Genomic DNA, 18,734 nt, shown 5'->3' with positions numbered 1-18,734 from the left:
CCTGTCGCTCCACCTGTGCGCTCTCTCTGTGGTCGTGGCGTGCTGAACTACTCTGCTCGGCCCTCCAGGAGGCGCCGTGTCTCCCCCAGAATCTTAACATTCAATATGATTCTAGTAAAAATCCAACCATATCCATATTCTAACTTTGTCTGCAGTCTTTGATGATCCAGTGTTAGACCTGTGAGAGACCCTCCCCTCCTCGCACTGTGTGTGTGTGTGTGTGTGTGTGTGTGTGTGTGTGTGTGTGTGTGTGTGTGTGTGTGTGTGTGTGTGTGTGTGTGTGTGTGTGTGTGTGTGTGTGTGTGTGTGTGTGTGTGTGTGTGTGTGTGTGTGTGTGTGTGTGTGTGTGTGTGTGTGTGTGTGTGTGTGTGTGTGTGTGTGTGTGTGTGTGTGTGTGTGTGTGTGTGTGTGTGTGTGTGTGTGTGTGTGTGTGTGTGTGTGTGTGTGTGTGTGTGTGTGTGTTGATGGACAGACGCAGGTGGAGAGGAAGAGAAAGAAAAGTCTGTGGCGGCTCGAGCTGATTGGACAACAGAAAAGATGTAACAGGGCATTTAGCGCCATGACAACGACTGAAACAAGTCAGCGATGGAGAGTCACCATCAGGTCGGCGTTAAAATGTGTTGGACAAAACCATAGATGACATAAAGATGGACGGAGCGTCAGCAGTCTGGGAGTGAAGCCAAAATATGTAGAGCTCCCCCTGCTGACTGGCGGCAGTATAGATCATAAGCTCCGCCTCCTCCATGTTAACAGATGGGACATGAGTCAAACTAAAATCAAAACGCATGTCAGATAAATGTTTCTCAAACGTGGTTTCGTCGTTACGGTTCGTTCTCAAATGTTTTTTCTGTCTAATTAGTTAACAGATGAAATAAAAAATCCTGATTGACAGCTCTGTTGGCCAATGAGGCTCCTGCGTTGCTGTGTGCTCGGGATAACACGAGTAGAGGAGGAACGGCGAGAGGAAATGTAACTCAAGTCGTCACAGTGTCTGCTTCCATGTGTTCTGAACTGAACCCACCTGAGCCACCCTTGACCTTTTAGCAGGAAGTTTCATGTGTTTTTTAAGGTAGAGGAAAAGGCAGGATGTCAGTGCTGCAACTCCATCAGCATGATCCTCAGTGCAGATGTTAGCGCCCATCAGAGGGATAGAGAAGGTCAGCAAGGTTTGGGATGTCGTCCCCCTACCCTCAAGGCCACTCGGCTGAAACGGGGTGTTTGGGACCCGCTGGTCCATGACACAAACACAGAGATGCTGCAGAGTCCACAAAGCTTTATTTGAACAGAGGAGAGAAGCACAGTTTAGAGTTACAGAGCCACACAAACAGCTTAATTTGTCAATGAAAAAAAATGAACGTCCTGATTTCTAACTTGAGTTAAAATCATTACTCTTCAAGTCTATTGAAACCTCAGATGAAGTCAAACACTCTGAATGGAGAATCATCTGAATCGTTCTAAAACCTGCAACCCAAACCTTCATCACCAAGCTTTATTTAACCCGACTGTATGAACACCGCTCTGTGTGATGGACAGAAAAAGAACCTTTGATGAAAACTGCTTCAGACAAACAGCAGGAAAAAAAAAGACAAAAGAATATCTCATGGACGTTTCTCTCAATGTTTTGAACTCTGTGGTGAAAACTCAATAATGAAGCTCTGTTTCCTTCAGCTGCTTGTCAATCACAGAAAGCCCCGTCTCTAACCCATCCCCCTCTTTCTGGTCTCTTTGACTTTAATTGGGCAAAGATTTACTGAATCAACATCATTGCCTTTCCTAATCTTAAAATCAGAAGTGACCATATTTGGACAAGAGGGCAGGCCTTGCTCCTCCACAGCTTCGCCCTCTCACAAAATACTGAAACCATTAACAGTCATCTCCTCAGAGCATCTTTAAATACAACCAAACCCTTAACAAGACTTTTTTTCAGGTTGTCAAGGCAGCAGGTGGTCTTTAGTTTTAATAGGACCATAATTTACGAAATGAACATCACGCTGTGTTGAAGAATAATTTAAACCACAGATTGAGATCATAAATTTATTAAAGAAATGTTTGCTGACAAGTAAGAACTTTTATCATAGACCTCTATAGAATCGGAGGTGTCGCTCCCTGCTGGATGTTAGAATGAACACAGTTTTAAAGAACCTCTACGATGGCTACCTCAATCCTCATTAACAGTCTATGAGTCTATGAGATGAGTAAGAGTCACTTCAGTAAATATTTAAGTTTTTATTTACGATAAACACACAAACATGTTTTCAGCATTTGTTCTTAAGAGACATTAAAATTAGAAACCAAACTCTGACATTGATATGAAAGGAAGTGAAGCATTATGGGAGATTTAGTGAAATATAGACGTCAGATTTGTGGTTTGGACTCGTTCATTTTAACATTTAGATACATTTTCCAATCGCTTTGTCGGTGAAAGTGAACGCACAAACTGAGGCGGAGACAGTTGGTCTTGGACGTAAGGCTGGGATTGGTCAGGAGGCGGGACTGGAAGTGGATCAGGTCGGGGGTTGAACCTCAACGTGGGTTTTAATAGTCGTCTGTTGCGATGTCATCAGCGGCGTTGTCGGGGGAGTTGGGGCTCAGGTACTCGAAGGCCTTCTGGCTCTGAGTGACGAACTGTTTGAGCGGCGTGAGGAGCAGCTCGGTGGCCGATGGCCGGCGGTGGGCGACCACGCTGTCGGAAGCGATTGGCTGACCCTCCACCTCCAGGGTGGGGGCGTCCTTCACACTGGAGCGGCGGCGGCCATTGGGAGGGTCGGGGCTCTGGGCGCTTCCGGGTGTTTTGGCGGCGCGGGAGTAGAGACTCCTGCGACGGCGAGGGCGGCCATCCATCGCCTTCAGGAACAGGCTGTTAGCGGAGCTGCGACGAGACGAACTGTTGGCAGAAAACTCCTCCTGGTTCAGGAAGTCCTCAACCTCCTGAGCCGACGGCTGCTGCAGCTGAAAGATGGAAAAAATCAGTCAGAATATTTCAGAGGATTCAGTCGGGTCGTTAGCTGGACACGTCTCCAGCTTCAGGACAGGTTTAGCCTAGCTTAGCATTAAGACAGGATGCAGCAGGACACTAACAGTCCACCTGAAAACAACCCTGACAGTCCAAACCACACGAGTCATCGAATCCAAAACTAAAACATTTTTACATTTTCTTTCATTGGCTGATTTCCTGTTCTCCCTTCTCATTGGTTTTAAAAAGTGGGTGGAGTCATTCAGTAAAAGCTTTGACACACAACACGTCAAACCCTCAGAGTCCACATGAAACAGAATCGTCGAATAAACAAAAGCAGGAAATTAACCCTGATTGGACTTTTCAGTGACTTTAATACATCGAGAAGATCCGGCTGTATGCAGACGATACCGTTTTATACTCTCCAACTTGAACCAACATATTTCTGACCACGACTTCTTCAACTAACCGACATTTTAACCATAAAAGCAGAAAATTCATTTAGAGTTAACCGACTAACCAGTTTGGATAAACAATCAAAACTGTTTCAGTTTACGTAACTTTTCACCAAACATCTAAAAGTAGACTTCTATTCAAGGCAGGGGGGATTTCAGTCACGTAACAGATGTGTTCCAGGTGTGTTTCAGTCATGTAACAGGTGTGTTTCAGGTGTGTTTCAGTCATGTTCCAGGTGTGTTCCAGGTGTGTTTCAGTCACGTAACAGATGTGTTCCAGGTGTGTTTCAGTCATGTAACAGGTGTGTTCCAGGTGTGTTTCAGGCGTGCTGTGTCTCCTGTGTGACCTCACCAGGTTGTAGAGCGGCGTGGCGTTGATCACCAGCTGCAGGAGGATTTTGGAGAGTTCCTGCAGGTCTCCGAGCAGCTGCTGGACGTGCAGTGGCAGCTCTCTGATCTGACGGACGGGACGCAGCTCGACCAGCATCAGAGCCTGACCTTTGACCCCGCTCAGGGTCAGCTCTCTGAGGCTCTCTGCACGGTACACCAGCGCCACCAGGAGGCCCTGCAGGTACTGCAGCAAATCACCAACCAGCTCCAGGACCCGATTCAGACCCACCTGTAGGACACAGACAGGTGAGTCAGGTGATCAGCTCACAGACAGCAGGAGCATGATGTGTCAAAAGTATTATTATTTTAATCACATTTTTGAAATTCTATTATTTCACATTTAAAAATAAAAATAGTTAGGCTTTTATTTTGAACTTTTGTAACGTCTCAATGGCAAGGAAAGTCAATTCCACCACCAGGGGGCTCTCAATCAAAACAATTACAAAAGATGATTTCATGGGAGCTATTCTCCCTTCTACTCCCCACCCATTAATGGCGGTCTTTGATGTAACATCCGGTGTTTCCATGGCAATGATTAACATGTTGCAGTAACGTCCTGTTACAGCTTTAAAATGAAGGATTCAAGGATCTCTGGCTTTGATAACTGTTGTAAATATCATCGTCATCATGAAGGTCGAAGGTGTTCATAAAGAGCTGGGTCTTTAGCTTTTTCTTAAAGGTGCAGAGGGACTGCAGAGCGAATGGAGTAATAATAATAATAATAACTTTATTTATATAGCACCTTTTAAAAACATAGGTTTACAAAGTGCTTTGACAAACAGCAAGAAAAAAGCAAACTAAACTAAACACAGAAAAACATTAACAACAGTAAGAATATAACAGATGCAAAATACCAAAAATAATTAAATACAATTCAACAGAAAAGAACCCAAAGTGCACGATACACAACCAGACATATATAACCCAACCATCATAAGAACCATCATAAGAACCATCATAAGAACCCAGGAACACAAGAACCCAACAACCTGAGCTGAGACCAAGAGGACCAAAGATTTAAAAAGATGTAAGAAACTAAGAGATAAAAGCAAATAAAAAGCAATGAGAAGGTAAGCGCAGTAAAAGAAATAAAAACAAGTGGTTAAAGGATCAAAAAACCCAAAACTATAATATTAATAAAAATAAAAATTAACTATAAATACGAAACATAAATAGACAAAGTAAGTAAGATAAGAAATTACCAAGTTAAAACACAAGAGGAGATTAAGACATGAGCATAAATACGAGATAAGACCATAAATAAAAGACAGTAAGAAGTAGAAGAAGATAAAAATAGTAAAACCAGTAAGAGAAGATATTAAGAAGACGACATCACATAAAAGCAAGTCTGTAAAAGTATGTTTTAAGAAGGGATTTAAAAGAATTGAGGGAATCTGCAAGTCTTATCTCCTCAGGGAGGTCGTTCCAAAGTCGAGGGGCCCTGACTGAAAAGGCCCGGTCACCTTTAGTTTTAAGTCTCGACTTTGGAACGACCAGGAGGCTCCCACCCGAGGATCTAAGACTGCGGGCTGGCTCATATGGTGTCAGTAACTCTGTTATATAGCTTGGAGCCAGCCCCGTCCGTGCTTTAAAAGTAATGAGTAAAATCTTAAAATCGATTCTAGAACGTACAGGAAGCCAGTGTAATGAAGCTAAAATTGGAGTGATGTGATGTCGTCTGTTACAACCAGTAAGAAGCCTAGCTGCTGCATTTTGGACCAGCTGGAGGCGAGACAGTGACTTATTTGTGATTCCGGAAAAGAGGGAGTTACAGTAGTCAAGTCGGGAGAAGATGAGGGCGTGGATGATCTTTTCAAGGTCTCGTTGGGTTAGGATTGTTTTAATTTTGGAGATGGTGCGTAAATGGAAGAAGCTTGATCGGACAACTGTTTTGATATGGGATTCAAAGGTGAGATTGCAATCGAATATTATTCCTAGATTTCTGGCGGTGGTTTGGACATTGGTGAATAAGGGACCGAGGCTGCTCTTTGAGATATGAGTGGTGTTTGGCGGGTTGAATACTATGATTTCAGATTTAGAATTGTTCAGTTGGAGAAAGTTTTGCGCCATCCAGCAGTTGATATCGTTTCGGCAGTTTCTGACAGCAGCTAGGCTCCTAGGGTCCTCAGGTCTCAAAGGAAGGTATATCTGTGTGTCGTCTGCGTAGCAGTGAAAGGAGACATTGTGGCGTTCAATTATTTGGCCAAGAGGCAGCATATAAATGGAGAATAAAATGGGACCTAAAACCGAACCTTGCGGTACACCACAGGTAATGTTAGAGGTAGAGGAGGAGTAGTTACCGATGGTGACCGCGAAGGTTCTTTCTAAAAGATAAGAGTAAAACCAGCTAAGTGCAGTATCCTTTAAACCAACCCAATGTCTGAGACGATCAGTTAAAATTGTGTGATCAACAGTATCAAAAGCTGCGCTAAGATCTAAAAGAATTAAAATTGTGGAGAGTAGTGGTATGTTCCACCACCAGGGGGAGACAGAGGAGAAGAGTCTAGTTAGAGACCTAGGACCATGATGATGATGAATCTAAAAGTCTGTGCAGTTAATTTTGTGTTTCTGTTCTTAACAAGGTGATTGGAGGAGGAGGAGGAGAGGGGCGGAGTTTCAGGTGTTAACAGTAAGGTGTGTTATAAGCCCTCAGCTCGGTCTTTGTTAGTCTGTTTGTGTCTGCTGCAGTGTGTCCTCTCACCGTGTCTGCAGCGCCCCCCAGTGTCCGGGCGGCTGCCTGCAGCTGCTCTCTGACCTTCATCAGGCGGTGGTAGAGCTGCAGGCTGAGACTCAGCAGGAGGCTGCGGACCCTCGTCCACAGGCTGGGCTCTTCATCCTCGTCTTCATCCTCGTACTCCTGCACCCTCATCTCCCACTCCTGACCTGAGCGGCCGCAGAAAACACCACAAAGACAGACACGATTTCACTCTTTCAGAAACCTGACCAACATTAACGTGCTCACAGAGAGCGAGGGAGGAGTTGCAGAGTTTCCTCCTCACCTCCCCGAACATGTGTTTGTTTATAAAATGTCACCGTGATCTCAGACACAAAGAAACAAACATAAACGTCTTCTATATTTCATTTTGGATGTAGGATGTGTGATCAGAGGACCGACAGCTCCCCCTGCAGGTGCACAACACAATTGACGACATCATGACCACAAAGACCAGAAAGAGAGCAGAATTTGTACCCAGCATGCCTCTGTACTCACGCAGCGTGGCGGGGAGGGGCAGGTAGTAGGCCGTGGCGTCCTCCAGACGAGTCAGAACGTCGTCCAGTCCCACTGTGGCGGCTCGGCCCACCTGAGTCTCCTGCAGCACCCGGACCGCGTCCCACGCAGAGTCGGACAGACGCTCCAGCTGATCCAGAGCACCGTCAAGACCGTCCACCACCCACAGCTGCACGTCGTCCAGCGTCAGGAAGAAGGCGTCCTTCAGGTGACCCATCACCTGAGGGGGGAGGGAACAACACCTGGTCAGCAGGTTCAACATCACAAACACAGATTTAAAGGATCAATCAGTGAGATAAGATTTAGTAGATCCTGAATGCTCTGAATTAGTCTGGACCAGAGAAGGTAGGCGGTTTTAAGGCGTTAAAAACTCCATCAACATAAACAGTCATTTAGCCTCTCAGAACTCAAGAGCTGCTGGTCTACCTCGGCTTACATCAGCGTTGTTTAGTTTGTGTTATCGTGATCGAGGACAAACCTCGTCTGTTGATTGGTTCAGGAATGGGAAGTTTTTCTCCAGACGCTCGAGGCCAACCAGAGCAAAACTGTTAGCAACTTCAACTGGAGAGAGACGGAAACATAAACATGAGACAGACAGCCAATCATCATCCAGCATCAGAGGCATCAACAGGAGAAGTGTTCAAAGTGGTTACTTTAGCATTATTAGCATAGCATCAGAGTAATTAGCAGAACTTTAGCAGCAGGATTGACAGTAAAGGTATTAGCATTGTAAGTAGTTACATTAGCAGCATTAGCAGCATTAGCAGTTATAATAACAGTAGTAATCAGTTTTAGCATTAGCAATATTAGCAGCATTAGCACTAATAGTAGTAACAGTATTAGCATTAGCAGTATTAGCACTCATAGTTGTAGCAGTAGTAGCATTAGCAGTATTAGCACTCATAGTTGTAGCAGTAGTAGCATTAGCAGTATTAGCATTAGCAGCATTAGCATTCATATAAATAACAGTAATAACATTAGCAGTATTAGTATTAGCAGCATTAGTATTCATAGTAGTAGCATTAGCAGCATTAGCACTAATATAAGTAACAGTATTAGCATTAGCAGTATCAGCATTCATAGTAGTAGCATTAGCAGTATTAGCATTCATAGAAGTAACAGTAATAGCATTAGCAGTATTAGCATTAGCATTCATAGAAGTAACAGTAATAGCATTAGCAGTATTAGCATTAACAGCATTAGCACTAATAGCAGTGATATAAGTATCATCAGTAGTATCTACGTACTCTGCGGCTCCAGACTCTGGAGGAGGGGCGTGGCTTGTCTCATGGCCACGTTCGAGACCCGGCGGACGCTGACCTCGGCCACGCCTCCCATCAGACCCAGAAAAGGGTACCGACCTTTGACCTCAGAGTATGCTGATGTCATCGACTGTAAGGCAGAGCGAACCAGAGGAAGGCGGGAAACCCTGAGCACGGCGCTATTCTGAAAAACCAAGAGGACCTCTTTAAAAACACACCGTTAACTCAGACGCTTTGCGGAGGATTCTTAAAGTATGCTAACGGATGTTGTTGATTGGGGTTTTACTATTTTGCCCAGATGGTTGTTGGTTGTTGTAGGTTTTGTTTTAAAAAACTTTGGTCATTGTAGTTCTTTGTTAAGAGTTTTCTGGAAGTTGTAGATTTTGGTTGGAACTGTTTTTATTCTGATGTTGGTGTTTTGTAGTTTTGTTCAGGTGTTGTTGTAGTTCTTATTCAGAAATATTTTGTTGTAGTTTGGTTCTGTTATTGTTGGTTGTAGTTTGTTGGTTTTCACGGTTATTTGTTGTTAAGTTGTTGTAGTTTTTTTATTCAGAAGTTGTGTTTTGTCATTTGGGTCTCATGTTGTTGGCTGTAGTTTTTCTTTCGGAGTCAAAATGGCGTTAAAAAACTGAGAAAAAGGCTAAGATACAAGACAGGAACCAAGGAACTACAGATCCCATAATCCATTGCGAACACTCCCTCTTCTTAAATGTATCTTTAGTCGTTGTTATCGTTTTGTAACATGTTGTAGTTTGTGTGATTTAAACTACATTCACAGAGCAAGGTTATTAGCATGTGTAGTGTTAGCTAACTAACTAGCTAGCCTGCTAGCAAAACTATCCGTTCACATTCGGCGCCCAGGAATGTGAAACGTTGCCATGGCAACAGCGAGCTCCACCAATCAGAGTTGTTGCTGTGACACTCTATGATCTTGGGTAGTGTAGTTCTTTTCCACGATATCGTGAATAAACTGCGTTGTTCTTTAAATGAGGTGACATCATAAGAACTTGTGTCTCCTACAGGAACATAAACCATCGTTTACACACTCAGGTAGCTCGTGGTCAGTCGACCTGTGATGGTTATGACATCATGGATACTAATCAAGTATGGAGAAAATGAACAGGATATTTACTATTGTTGTAGTTTTTGATTTGGAAGTTTTTGGTTGTTGTAGTTTTTAGGTATATATTGTAGTTTTGTTTAATCGTTGTAGTTTTTGTTATTCAGATATTAGTTTGAGTTTTGGATGTTTTTGGTTGTAGATCTGTGTTGAGATATTGTTGAGAGTTGTAGTTTTTTGTCGTAGTTTTGTGAGCTCACCTCTTGATGATCCGTCATGTCTCCTTCTCCGAGTCTGAGCAGAAACAAACAGAAGAGAAATCAGAGGTCAGACTCAATGTGACTCTTTCATTCCTGTTTTTGAAGTGAGCGTTCGGTGGAGCATGAGGCAGTCAGCTGCTGCACCTCCACAAAGATCACGACTGTTCACATCCAACCAGCATGAAAATCAGCCTCCCCCTGCGAGGAGGGGAGAGGAAGCCATCTTTTAATCTGACTGTCAAACTCACCGCAGCTCAGACACACAACACAAACCTCTCATTCAGTCTGTTTCTGATGAATCTCTGTAATCAGAGGGTGGCACATAATCAGTTATTACCACCTCAATGAGCCGTGTCAAAGTGTTTTTACAGTGTACTTATTATAAAGTCCTTTCAGAGGCTCACATACGTCATGGAAGTCAAAACAAAACATCCCAGATGAACAGTTCTGAAGGAATCAATTCATCTCTCAAAGACGAGAAGGTTTGTCTTCAACATGTCCTCATAGATCAACACAGACATGAACATGTTTGACTACTGATTATGAAAAATTCATTATTAATGTCACCACTAAAAAGACAGAGGAACATTTTAAACCATGAACCTTAAACTCCTTTAATCTCATGACTTCTCAAGTTTATGTTGTGTCCTCTGATTGGGCCCAAATCACATGTTGGACCCAATGACGCCCGTCAGCCTCTGCACTACTCAAGTTCTGGATTCAAACACATTTTACTCCATCAGAACATATCAGTAACTCAGATTACAGTGTTTTCTTATTAATGCAAATATACACTAGAGCAGTCTGTAGCTCTGACTCCTAATGGTTGAAATGGGTACTGCAGTCTAAATTCTAAACATCACAGAGAGCTGTCTCCCCCTCTCCTCTCTAGAGTGGATGCTCACTCAGGTCACCATGTGGTGGACTCTGAAGCTTCAGTGTTTATCCAGCTCTGCATGGGTCTGTAAACCTTTCTGTGTTCTAACCTCTCTCCATTTTTCAAAAGCATCTCCAATATTGATCCTAGTTTGAGCACGTTTCTGCTCGTGGAGCTTATTAGAAACATGCAGAGGCTTTTTAGGTCGGGTACAATCACTTCTATCTGAACCACTTCTCTTGACCTCTTCCATCGCTGCAACACCTGTTGACCTGATAACTGCTCTCATATCTGACAAACCGAGGGGCGTCCAAAACGGCCGTCTGGGGTTGTCTTAAAAGCGCCTACCTTCTCTGGTCCAAACAAATCCAGAGCATTCAGGAGCAGAATCTAAAGTTAGAAGGAGGACATACTGGCTGCTGCATTGTTGTCAGAGAAGCCAGCACTTCAACATAGCATGTTTCCTTAATGATCAGAGAGTAAGATACCTTTATCATCTCACTCTCTACACAGCTCACTGACTGGACCTTTAAAGTCTAACAAGGCAGCACAGTGTGTGTGTGTGTGTGTGTGTGTGTGTGTGTGTGTGTGTGTGTGTGTGTGTGTGTGTGTGTGTGTGTGTGTGTGTGTGTGTGTGTGTGTGTGTGTGTGTGTGTGTGTGTGTGTGTGTGTGTGTGTGTGTGTGCGCGCGTATTGCACACACGGCAGAAATGTTCAACATTGACCAAAAGTTCGTACTTCAATAATTAAAGACCAAACTGAGAACTACAATCTCCTGACAGTTGAAGAAGTGAAGGCAGCAAACTGTAAGAACTGAGATGTCAAAATGATTCAATCACATTGAAAGACTAAATGTTTAAACAGGAAACTGTTCTAATAGAAAGTTTCCAGCTGAACAGAAACAGATTTTTACTACTGAGTCAAAATCCAGTTTAATCAGATGAGACGATGAGGCCACACCCAAGGGCTGCTGGGAAAACTTCTCACGCCAACATACTCAAAAATACACAAACACCTCAAAATAAATGAGGTGCTGGTAGGCTCATGGTGCGCACACCCAATATACAGAGGCTCCTCCAGTCCTCCAGAGTGGGCAACCCGGGTTCAAGTCCGACCTGTGTCGTTCCACTCTCTCTCTCTCTCTCTCTCTCTCCCTCATTTCCGTCTCTATCCACTGTCCTGTCTCTAAAATAAAAGCTTAAAAAGCCCAAAAATATTTTTTGACATTTTAAATCTTTCTTTGTCAGAACTTTAAGGCTAAACTTTTATGCTCTTTATAGTTTTCTGTCCTTTTCCTTAGAAATAAAGAAACCGATCAAACCTGAGCAGATGAGTCGTCGAGTTTCATACAAACTAGAACATTAGAGACGTTTAGCGGCTGAACTGAAGATTAAATAACATCAGAATCTGTTTTTTATTCATATTAAATCTAAAACGACCCGATCGATTGAATCAGAAGTTTAGAGTCTTACCCCATCAGTAGTCTGAAGTGTTGGTGGAGCAGTTGATCTGGGTGAAGATGATGGAGAAGATGAAGACTCTAACTTTATGAGCTGACGCACAAGAAGCTGGACACTTTTGGAGGTTTGGATCAGCGTCCTGATTGGTCGGATGTCACTGGTGATGTCACTGCTGATTCTTACTCTTACTGTTAACAGAGACACTGAATCAGTCGTCTGCTTGTTGATCTTCAGAGAGCGACCAATCGATTATCAGACGTTCAATGAAGTCATTTACAGACCCACAAACACACACACACACGGACACACACATCAGACAGAAGAAACATTAATTTCTTATTTTTATCAAACCCATAGTTCATTCTCCGTTAATGCAATAAAGCATCACTTCCTGCTGACACTGAAAGGTCAGACACTGCATGCCTTAAATCTTTAATTACCTGCAATATGCACACGCACACACACACACACACACACACACACACACACACACACACACACACACACACACACACACACACAAATAACCACACACATACACACACACGCACACACACACACACACACACCATGTCATAAAACCCAGCTCTGTAACTATTAGCCAGTGAGTTTTGTTAGTCTGGTTAGTTCAAGCAACATGTGAAGGTGGTGTTCCTCAGGGAAGCATTCTAGGTCCTCTTATTTTTTCCTTAAAGCTGACCTTTTTTTTAAAATCCTGACAGACTTTTAAAAGGTAAGAGACCCCACACAGGACCACACCTATTCTGACATGTTGGTCTCTCCCCCACTCAGCAGAATCTGTGAATCAGTCCCTCATTCATGAAGCCTTAAACCAAAGACACACAAACAACTTACTCATTTTAAAGATGTCCGCTCATTTAGAAGAAGAGGTTATTTGGTTTTGCTGTCTCGTACTTTCCTCAGGGACCAGGAACTGAAGAGGAACTCTGAGAGGTTCTGCCTCGAGGAACAGGGTCCAGATCAAAGCTGCTCTGAGTTCAGACATCACTGATGAAAGCTGTCAGTGCTGAATGTGAATAAGAAGGCAGCAGTTATTCGCAATTTGCATTTGTATTAAACACATCACAGAAGTCTGAATGGATTAGAGGGGGCGAAAGAACTGGTTCATATAGAAGTGATATTACCCGACCTAAAAAGCCTCTGCATGTTTCTAATAAGCTCCACGAGCAGAAACGTGCTCAAACTAGGATCAATATTGGAGATGCTTTTGAAAAATGGAGAGAGGTTAGAACACAGAAAGGTTTACAGACCCATGCAGAGCTGGATAAACACTGAAGCTTCAGAGTCCACCACATGGTGACTTGAGTGAGCATCCACTCTAGAGAGAGGAGGGGGGGGAGACAGCTCTCTATGATGTTTAGAATTCAGACTGCAGTACCCATTTTAAACACTAGGGGGCAGAGTTACAGACTGCGCCTTTAAGTTAGCTATCAGCGACTCTCACATTAATTGGTATGAATTTAGTGGGTGAATAAAAAAACCTGCCTTTGGTTTTAATTTGTGATTCAGGAGAAACAAGTTGCAAAGATCAGGGGCTACACATGAAAACAGTGAGTTAGAACTGATATTCATTCTTTTATATCGCAATACTGGACAATGTTAAGGCACATTGCATATTTTCCTCATATTGTGCATGCCTTAATATGAATACTAAAGCCTCTATGTAAGTAAGGACTGTTGTATCCGAGCGATTCTCGATGCTCAAAAACGAAAACCCTCAGCGTTCAGAAAAAGGAGCCAAAAACCAACTCTGCACACGGTTAAGCTTCTCCTTAAGGAACAAAAAGCTGTTTATATCCGACCTTATTTCATCCAGGAAGTCTCCTGAAATTAAAATATGTTTTCTAAAAAACAGCTCAGCCTCAACGAGGAAGAAGACTCAGAGAGAGTTTATTTAATCGGGCTAGTGTGTGTCCATCTGATGCTAAGCTAACAGTGTTTGACGTGTTGGAGACATGTTCAGAGTCCCACAGCAGGTCATGGCGTGTAGTGGGTCGTCTAACACGGAGAATTATCTGATTGAATCATCTAGAGAAAAACTTCCTCCAAGAGCTTACATAGAGGTTAAAGGTCACGTGTTATCCTCTCAGATCTGGGTTCAGCCCTCTAAGTCTGCCTTCATGACATCATAAAGGGAAGTAGCCCCTCCCCCAGGTGGGCGACACTCCCACAGCTAGGTGTTTGTTCTGCCCTCTGAGTCTGCCTTCTCACCGTAAACAATAGGACATGGAGCGAGAAAGACTGAGTACACCCAAGTCCTTCCAGAGAGGGGGCGTGGTCAGACACAGCTCATTTACATATTTAAAGGTACAGACACAGAAACAGTCTGTTCTGAGCAGGGCTGAAATAGAGGGGTTTACAGACATGATCAAATACAGGATCAGAGTGGATTTAGAACAAGAAACTTCACACACATGATTTGAGGAGCTCTGAGATTTATTTACACTGAAGAGGAGGATATATCACCTTTAACCTTTAACCTTTAAACAACATGAATCTGTGTTTCATGTAGCTGCTGCTGTGATGTTTCATTAAACTAATCTGCAGCACTCTGATGTGACCTCTGACCTCTACAGACGTGTGTGTGTATGAAACATGTTGATCTGGTGAAGGTGTGTTTTCTTCGGTGTGCCTCGCCATGAGGTCACCAACTCTCACCGTGTGTCCTGTGACATCACCAGCGAGGTGTGAGGATGTGAGTAAGGGGAAGACCATGCAGGGCTCAGTGTGTGTGTGTGTGTGTGTGTGTGTGTGTGTGTGTGTGTGTGTGTGTGTGTTCCTCCATGTGACTGAGTCGTGGTTATCAGCGGCATCACATGATTGGACGGCTCTTACACCAGGATAGAAATAGTCCAAAGTGAGGGGGCGGAGTCAAAGACATGAAATCAACGTTTTTAGTCCATCTGTGTGTGTGTGTGTGTGTGTGTGTGTGTGTGTGTGTGTGTGTGTGTGTGTGTGTGTGTGTGTGTGTGTGTTTCACTCCAGAGGAGTCTAAAGGAGTCCAGAGGACTCCAGAGGAGTCCAGAGGAATCTAAAAGAGTCTAGAGGAGTCTAAAGGAGTCTAGAGGAGTCTAGAGGAGTCTAGAGGAGTCCAGAGGAGTCCAGAGGAGTCCAGAGGAATCTAAAGGAGTCTAGAGGAGTCCAGAGGATCTAGAGGAGTCCAGAGGAGTCTAAAGGAGTCTAGAGGAGTCCAGAGGAGTCTAGAGGAGTCCTGAGGAGTCTAGAGGAGTCTAGAGGAGTCCAGAGGAGTCTAAAGGAGTCTAGAGGAGTCCAGAGGAGTCTAGAGGAGTCTTGAGGAGTCTAGAGGAGTCTAGAGGAGTCCAGAGGAGTCCAGAGGAATCTAAAGGAGTCTAGAGGAGTCCAGAGGAGTCTAGAGGAGTCCTGAGGAGTCTAGAGGAGTCTAGAGGAGTCCAGAGGATCTAGAGGAGTCCAGAGGAGTCTAAAGGAGTCTAGAGGAGTCCAGAGGAGTCTAGAGGAGTCTTGAGGAGTCTAGAGGAGTCTAGAGGAGTCCAGAGGAGTCCAGAGGAGTCTAGAGGAGTCTAAAAGAATTCTAGAGGAGTCCAGAGGAGTCCAGAGGAGTCCAGAGGAGGAGACATCAGGCAGTAATGTTGAGTGTTCAGCAGTGAAGCGAACGGCGCTCACATGATCTTTAAATTCTTCTCCTGATAACGGCTCGACTGTAACGTCTCCTTTCAGCTGTGAACTCAATGACGTGATTGTTCTTCATCACATCGTAAATGCTGATGGAATTTCTCTCCAAATGTCTCCACATTGACATTTCACGGGTTGAAAATGTCTCAGCACGCCAATCAGCTGTTTGGAATCAGCCCTGAATTTTAGTCCACAGCTGACTCAGAGGCGACCTCCACGTCATCAGATCCTAAAGCTCGTCACTGAGCAGCTCCTCAAACATCATCCTCCAGCCCGGTGTCGCTGCACGATCTGACAAATGTCTCAGTCCAAGGCTCGTCTGGTTTCAGTTCTAAATAGTTCATACTCATCAGAATGAGTTCGTCATCAGGTTCTCTACATCAGCGTTTCTCAAAGTGGGGTTACCGACCTCCTGGGGGGTCGCCAAGGGAATCATGGGGATAGTTGGAACTTGGAGGGAAGAGGGGATAACTGAAGGAAAATCTAAAATATTTGTGGCAGTAAAATGTGTTTCCTTGTTGATACAAATATGTTCTTTTAATGACACGTTTCATTCCCTCAGCCAATCAGAATCAAGCAGCGTTATGAGTGACTCGACTCCTGCCATCATCGTCATCATGAAGGTCGTAGGTGTTCATAAAGAGCTGGGTCTTTAACTTTTTCTTAAAGGTGCAGAGGGATTTAAAGGAGTTATTTTAGTTTTTAGATTTATAGTTGGTTCCACCACTGGGGGGGCGACAGAGGAGAAGAGTCTAGTCAGCGTCTTAGGACCCTGTTGTGAAGGATCAGACGCCTTTCATCGGCAGAGCATTTTGGGGGGGGGGGCGTGTAGGCCTGGATCAGAGAGATCAGTGTGAGTCTGTCGGTGTTCTGACTGAATGCTGGATGTTTTTCTTCTTCTCTTGTTTGCATCCAGCAGCACGTAGTCACATCCTTCCTTGTGACTTCTGTGAGTCACATTTCTTTATAACAACACCTCATGTGTCTCAGTCTGCCCACCGTGACGCTCTCATGGTTTTGGATCTAATAGTACCTTTATGTAATGATCCGCTCCGAGAGAGAGGGGCCGTATTCATGAAGCTAGTGACGGAAATCTGAGGAAACTCTTAGAATCCCGATGTTTTCTAAGAATGATTAAAGGTCTGATGTTGGTGTTAAGTGGGTCAGCATCAAAACACAGAGAAGTCTGCTTTCTGTGTTATATATAGATATAATATAAAATATAGATAAACACTTTACTGTGTCGATCCCTCGGTTATCGGCTTGTGGTAAAAATTTATAATGAAGAGAAGATGGTCACTCGACTGTAAATTACCTGTGCATGTGCGAGCGTCACTGCAGTCGTCTGTTCCTGCAGGGGGCGCTGGAGTCCCATCAATCGGTCAAGCAGTCTCCATGCTGGAAATGCTGTCTCAGTCTTTCAGTCAACCTAACGACAGGCTGAGAGCTGGAGCTGAGGCGGGTTTTAAACCTCCTGACAAACCGTTACACCGCGCCCACCTGTCAATCAGGTCAGCTACACGCCTTATTGTGAATAACTCTTATCCTTCATCAAATCAAAACTGATGAGTCATCAAAACATTCACCCCCCGTACAGTGTGTGTCCATCCAGACATGAGCTAATCACACCTATTTGGTTTTTTGAACCAGGCTGTAAACATGTTCATCTCTGCTGTAAAAACAGGCTTTTTAGAATGGGTGTGTATGTGACTTCCTGTGCTTCTGCAGCCAGCCTCTAGTGGACACTCCAGGAACTGCAGGATTTTACACTTCAGCATCGGCTTCAAGTTTCAACACTGGAGGTTGCTGCTTGGTCGTAATCCATATAGCGCCCTCTGCTGGTGACAGAGAACTGCTAGTGTAATACAATGAAACTCAAATGAAATGCTGTTTGGTGAATAAATCTGTAATATCGCTGCATATCAGAGATAAAACAAGCCAACATTGATGGTCACTGGATATGCTGACATCAACCGATATTACCGGCTGGCCGATTCTTCCTTTAAGTAAATACAATTTTAAAAACTAGGATGAATTAGTTTTGAGTTTGAAATGATGAGTGTGTGTGTAAAGGGTCGGCGTGTTTAAAGAGGATCGTTTACATGCAGAAAAAAACTGAACGTTAAAGACCTAATTTAATAAATAATAATAATGTGAGAGTGACCAATCATGTGCTGAATATCATCTTTGACCCCTGCTCTTCTTCTTCCTTTGTGTAGCCCTGTGATTGGCTGGTGAACAGTGCAGGGTGTAACCCCGCCTCCAGGAACAGGAAAGCAGTAAAGATGATGGACGGATGATTAAACATGAATTCAGTGAATTATTGTTCAGAAAACTTTATTCAACATGTTGAACAAACGAGACGTCAGACGATGCGTTCAGGGCTAACTTGTTTTTTATTTGCACGTCCAATTAGTGTTTACAAACCTAACAGAGAGGTTAGCATCCAGGTCTACAGCAGGGGGCGCTCAAACACACTAAAGCTCCGAGGACATCAGACAGGAAGGAAACCAGCAAACATGTTTGACGTCTGTACAAATCTACAGTCTGTCAGAGAGCAGCTCTGATTCAAATACAACTTTATTTAAACGGGTTGTGAACGAGCCGCGGCCTCGCTCATCAGAAGTGGATCAGATTCAAACGGGGACTGAAATGTGCTTCAGGGAGAGGTCGGAGTGTCAAAAACCAAAGAGTTCACTTCAGACACTTAAAAAAACACTCTGATCACTTTACACAGCGCCACCAGCAGGCCGATTAAAACATTACTGCAGGGAGAAACACAGGTGGGGTCAGAGGTCAGGTGGGGTCAGGGGTCAGGGGTCAGAGGACAGAGGACAGTGGGGTCAGAGGACAGGTGGGGTCAGAGGTCAGAGGACAGTGGGGTCAGGTGGGGTCAGAGGACAGGTGGGGTCAGAGGACAGGTGGGGTCAGAGGACAGTGGGGTCAGAGGACAGTGGGGTCAGAGGACAGGTGGGGTCAGAGGTCAGAGGTCAGGTTAGGGTCAGAGGTCAGGTTAGGGTCAGAGGACAGGTGGGGTCAGAGGTCAGGTTAGGGTCAGAGGTCAGGTTAGGGTCAGAGGACAGGTGGGGTCAGAGGTCAGGTGGGGTCAGAGGTCA

General features: G+C 44.2%; 1 protein-coding gene across 1 annotated transcript; it reads right to left on the bottom strand.

Annotated features, from left to right (window-relative positions):
* Positions 1–1,258: 1,258 nt before the first annotated feature.
* plin6 (perilipin 6) lies at positions 1,259–12,083 on the bottom strand. Its single transcript, XM_020659292.2, has 8 exons — positions 11,959–12,083; positions 9,610–9,643; positions 8,275–8,473; positions 7,506–7,588; positions 7,010–7,247; positions 6,500–6,681; positions 3,761–4,027; positions 1,259–2,949 (listed from the first exon to the last, which is right to left on the bottom strand). Exons 1-8 carry the CDS (start codon positions 11,961–11,963, stop codon positions 2,536–2,538), a joined length of 1,422 nt encoding a protein of 473 aa, XP_020514948.2. The 5' UTR covers positions 11,964–12,083; the 3' UTR covers positions 1,259–2,535.
* Between the last annotated feature and the right edge of the window lie 6,651 nt (positions 12,084–18,734).

Source organism: Labrus bergylta, chromosome 8, assembly GCF_963930695.1.
Source record: "Labrus bergylta chromosome 8, fLabBer1.1, whole genome shotgun sequence".
Taxonomy (NCBI): domain Eukaryota; kingdom Metazoa; phylum Chordata; class Actinopteri; order Labriformes; family Labridae; genus Labrus; species Labrus bergylta.
Note: the sequence above shows the minus strand (reverse complement) of the source record. Positions and strands in the feature narration are given on the sequence as shown.

What these genes read in the sequence shown, in the direction of transcription:
- plin6 (XM_020659292.2), bottom strand. An exon ending in GCCCCTCCCCGCCACGCTGC is followed by an intron (nt 6,682 to 7,009) that starts GTGAGTACAGAG and finishes GCGGCCGCTCAG; the next exon opens with GTCAGGAGTGGGAGATGAGG. An exon ending in CCACGCCGCTCTACAACCTG is followed by an intron (nt 2,950 to 3,760) that starts GTGAGGTCACAC and finishes TCCATCTTTCAG; the next exon opens with CTGCAGCAGCCGTCGGCTCA.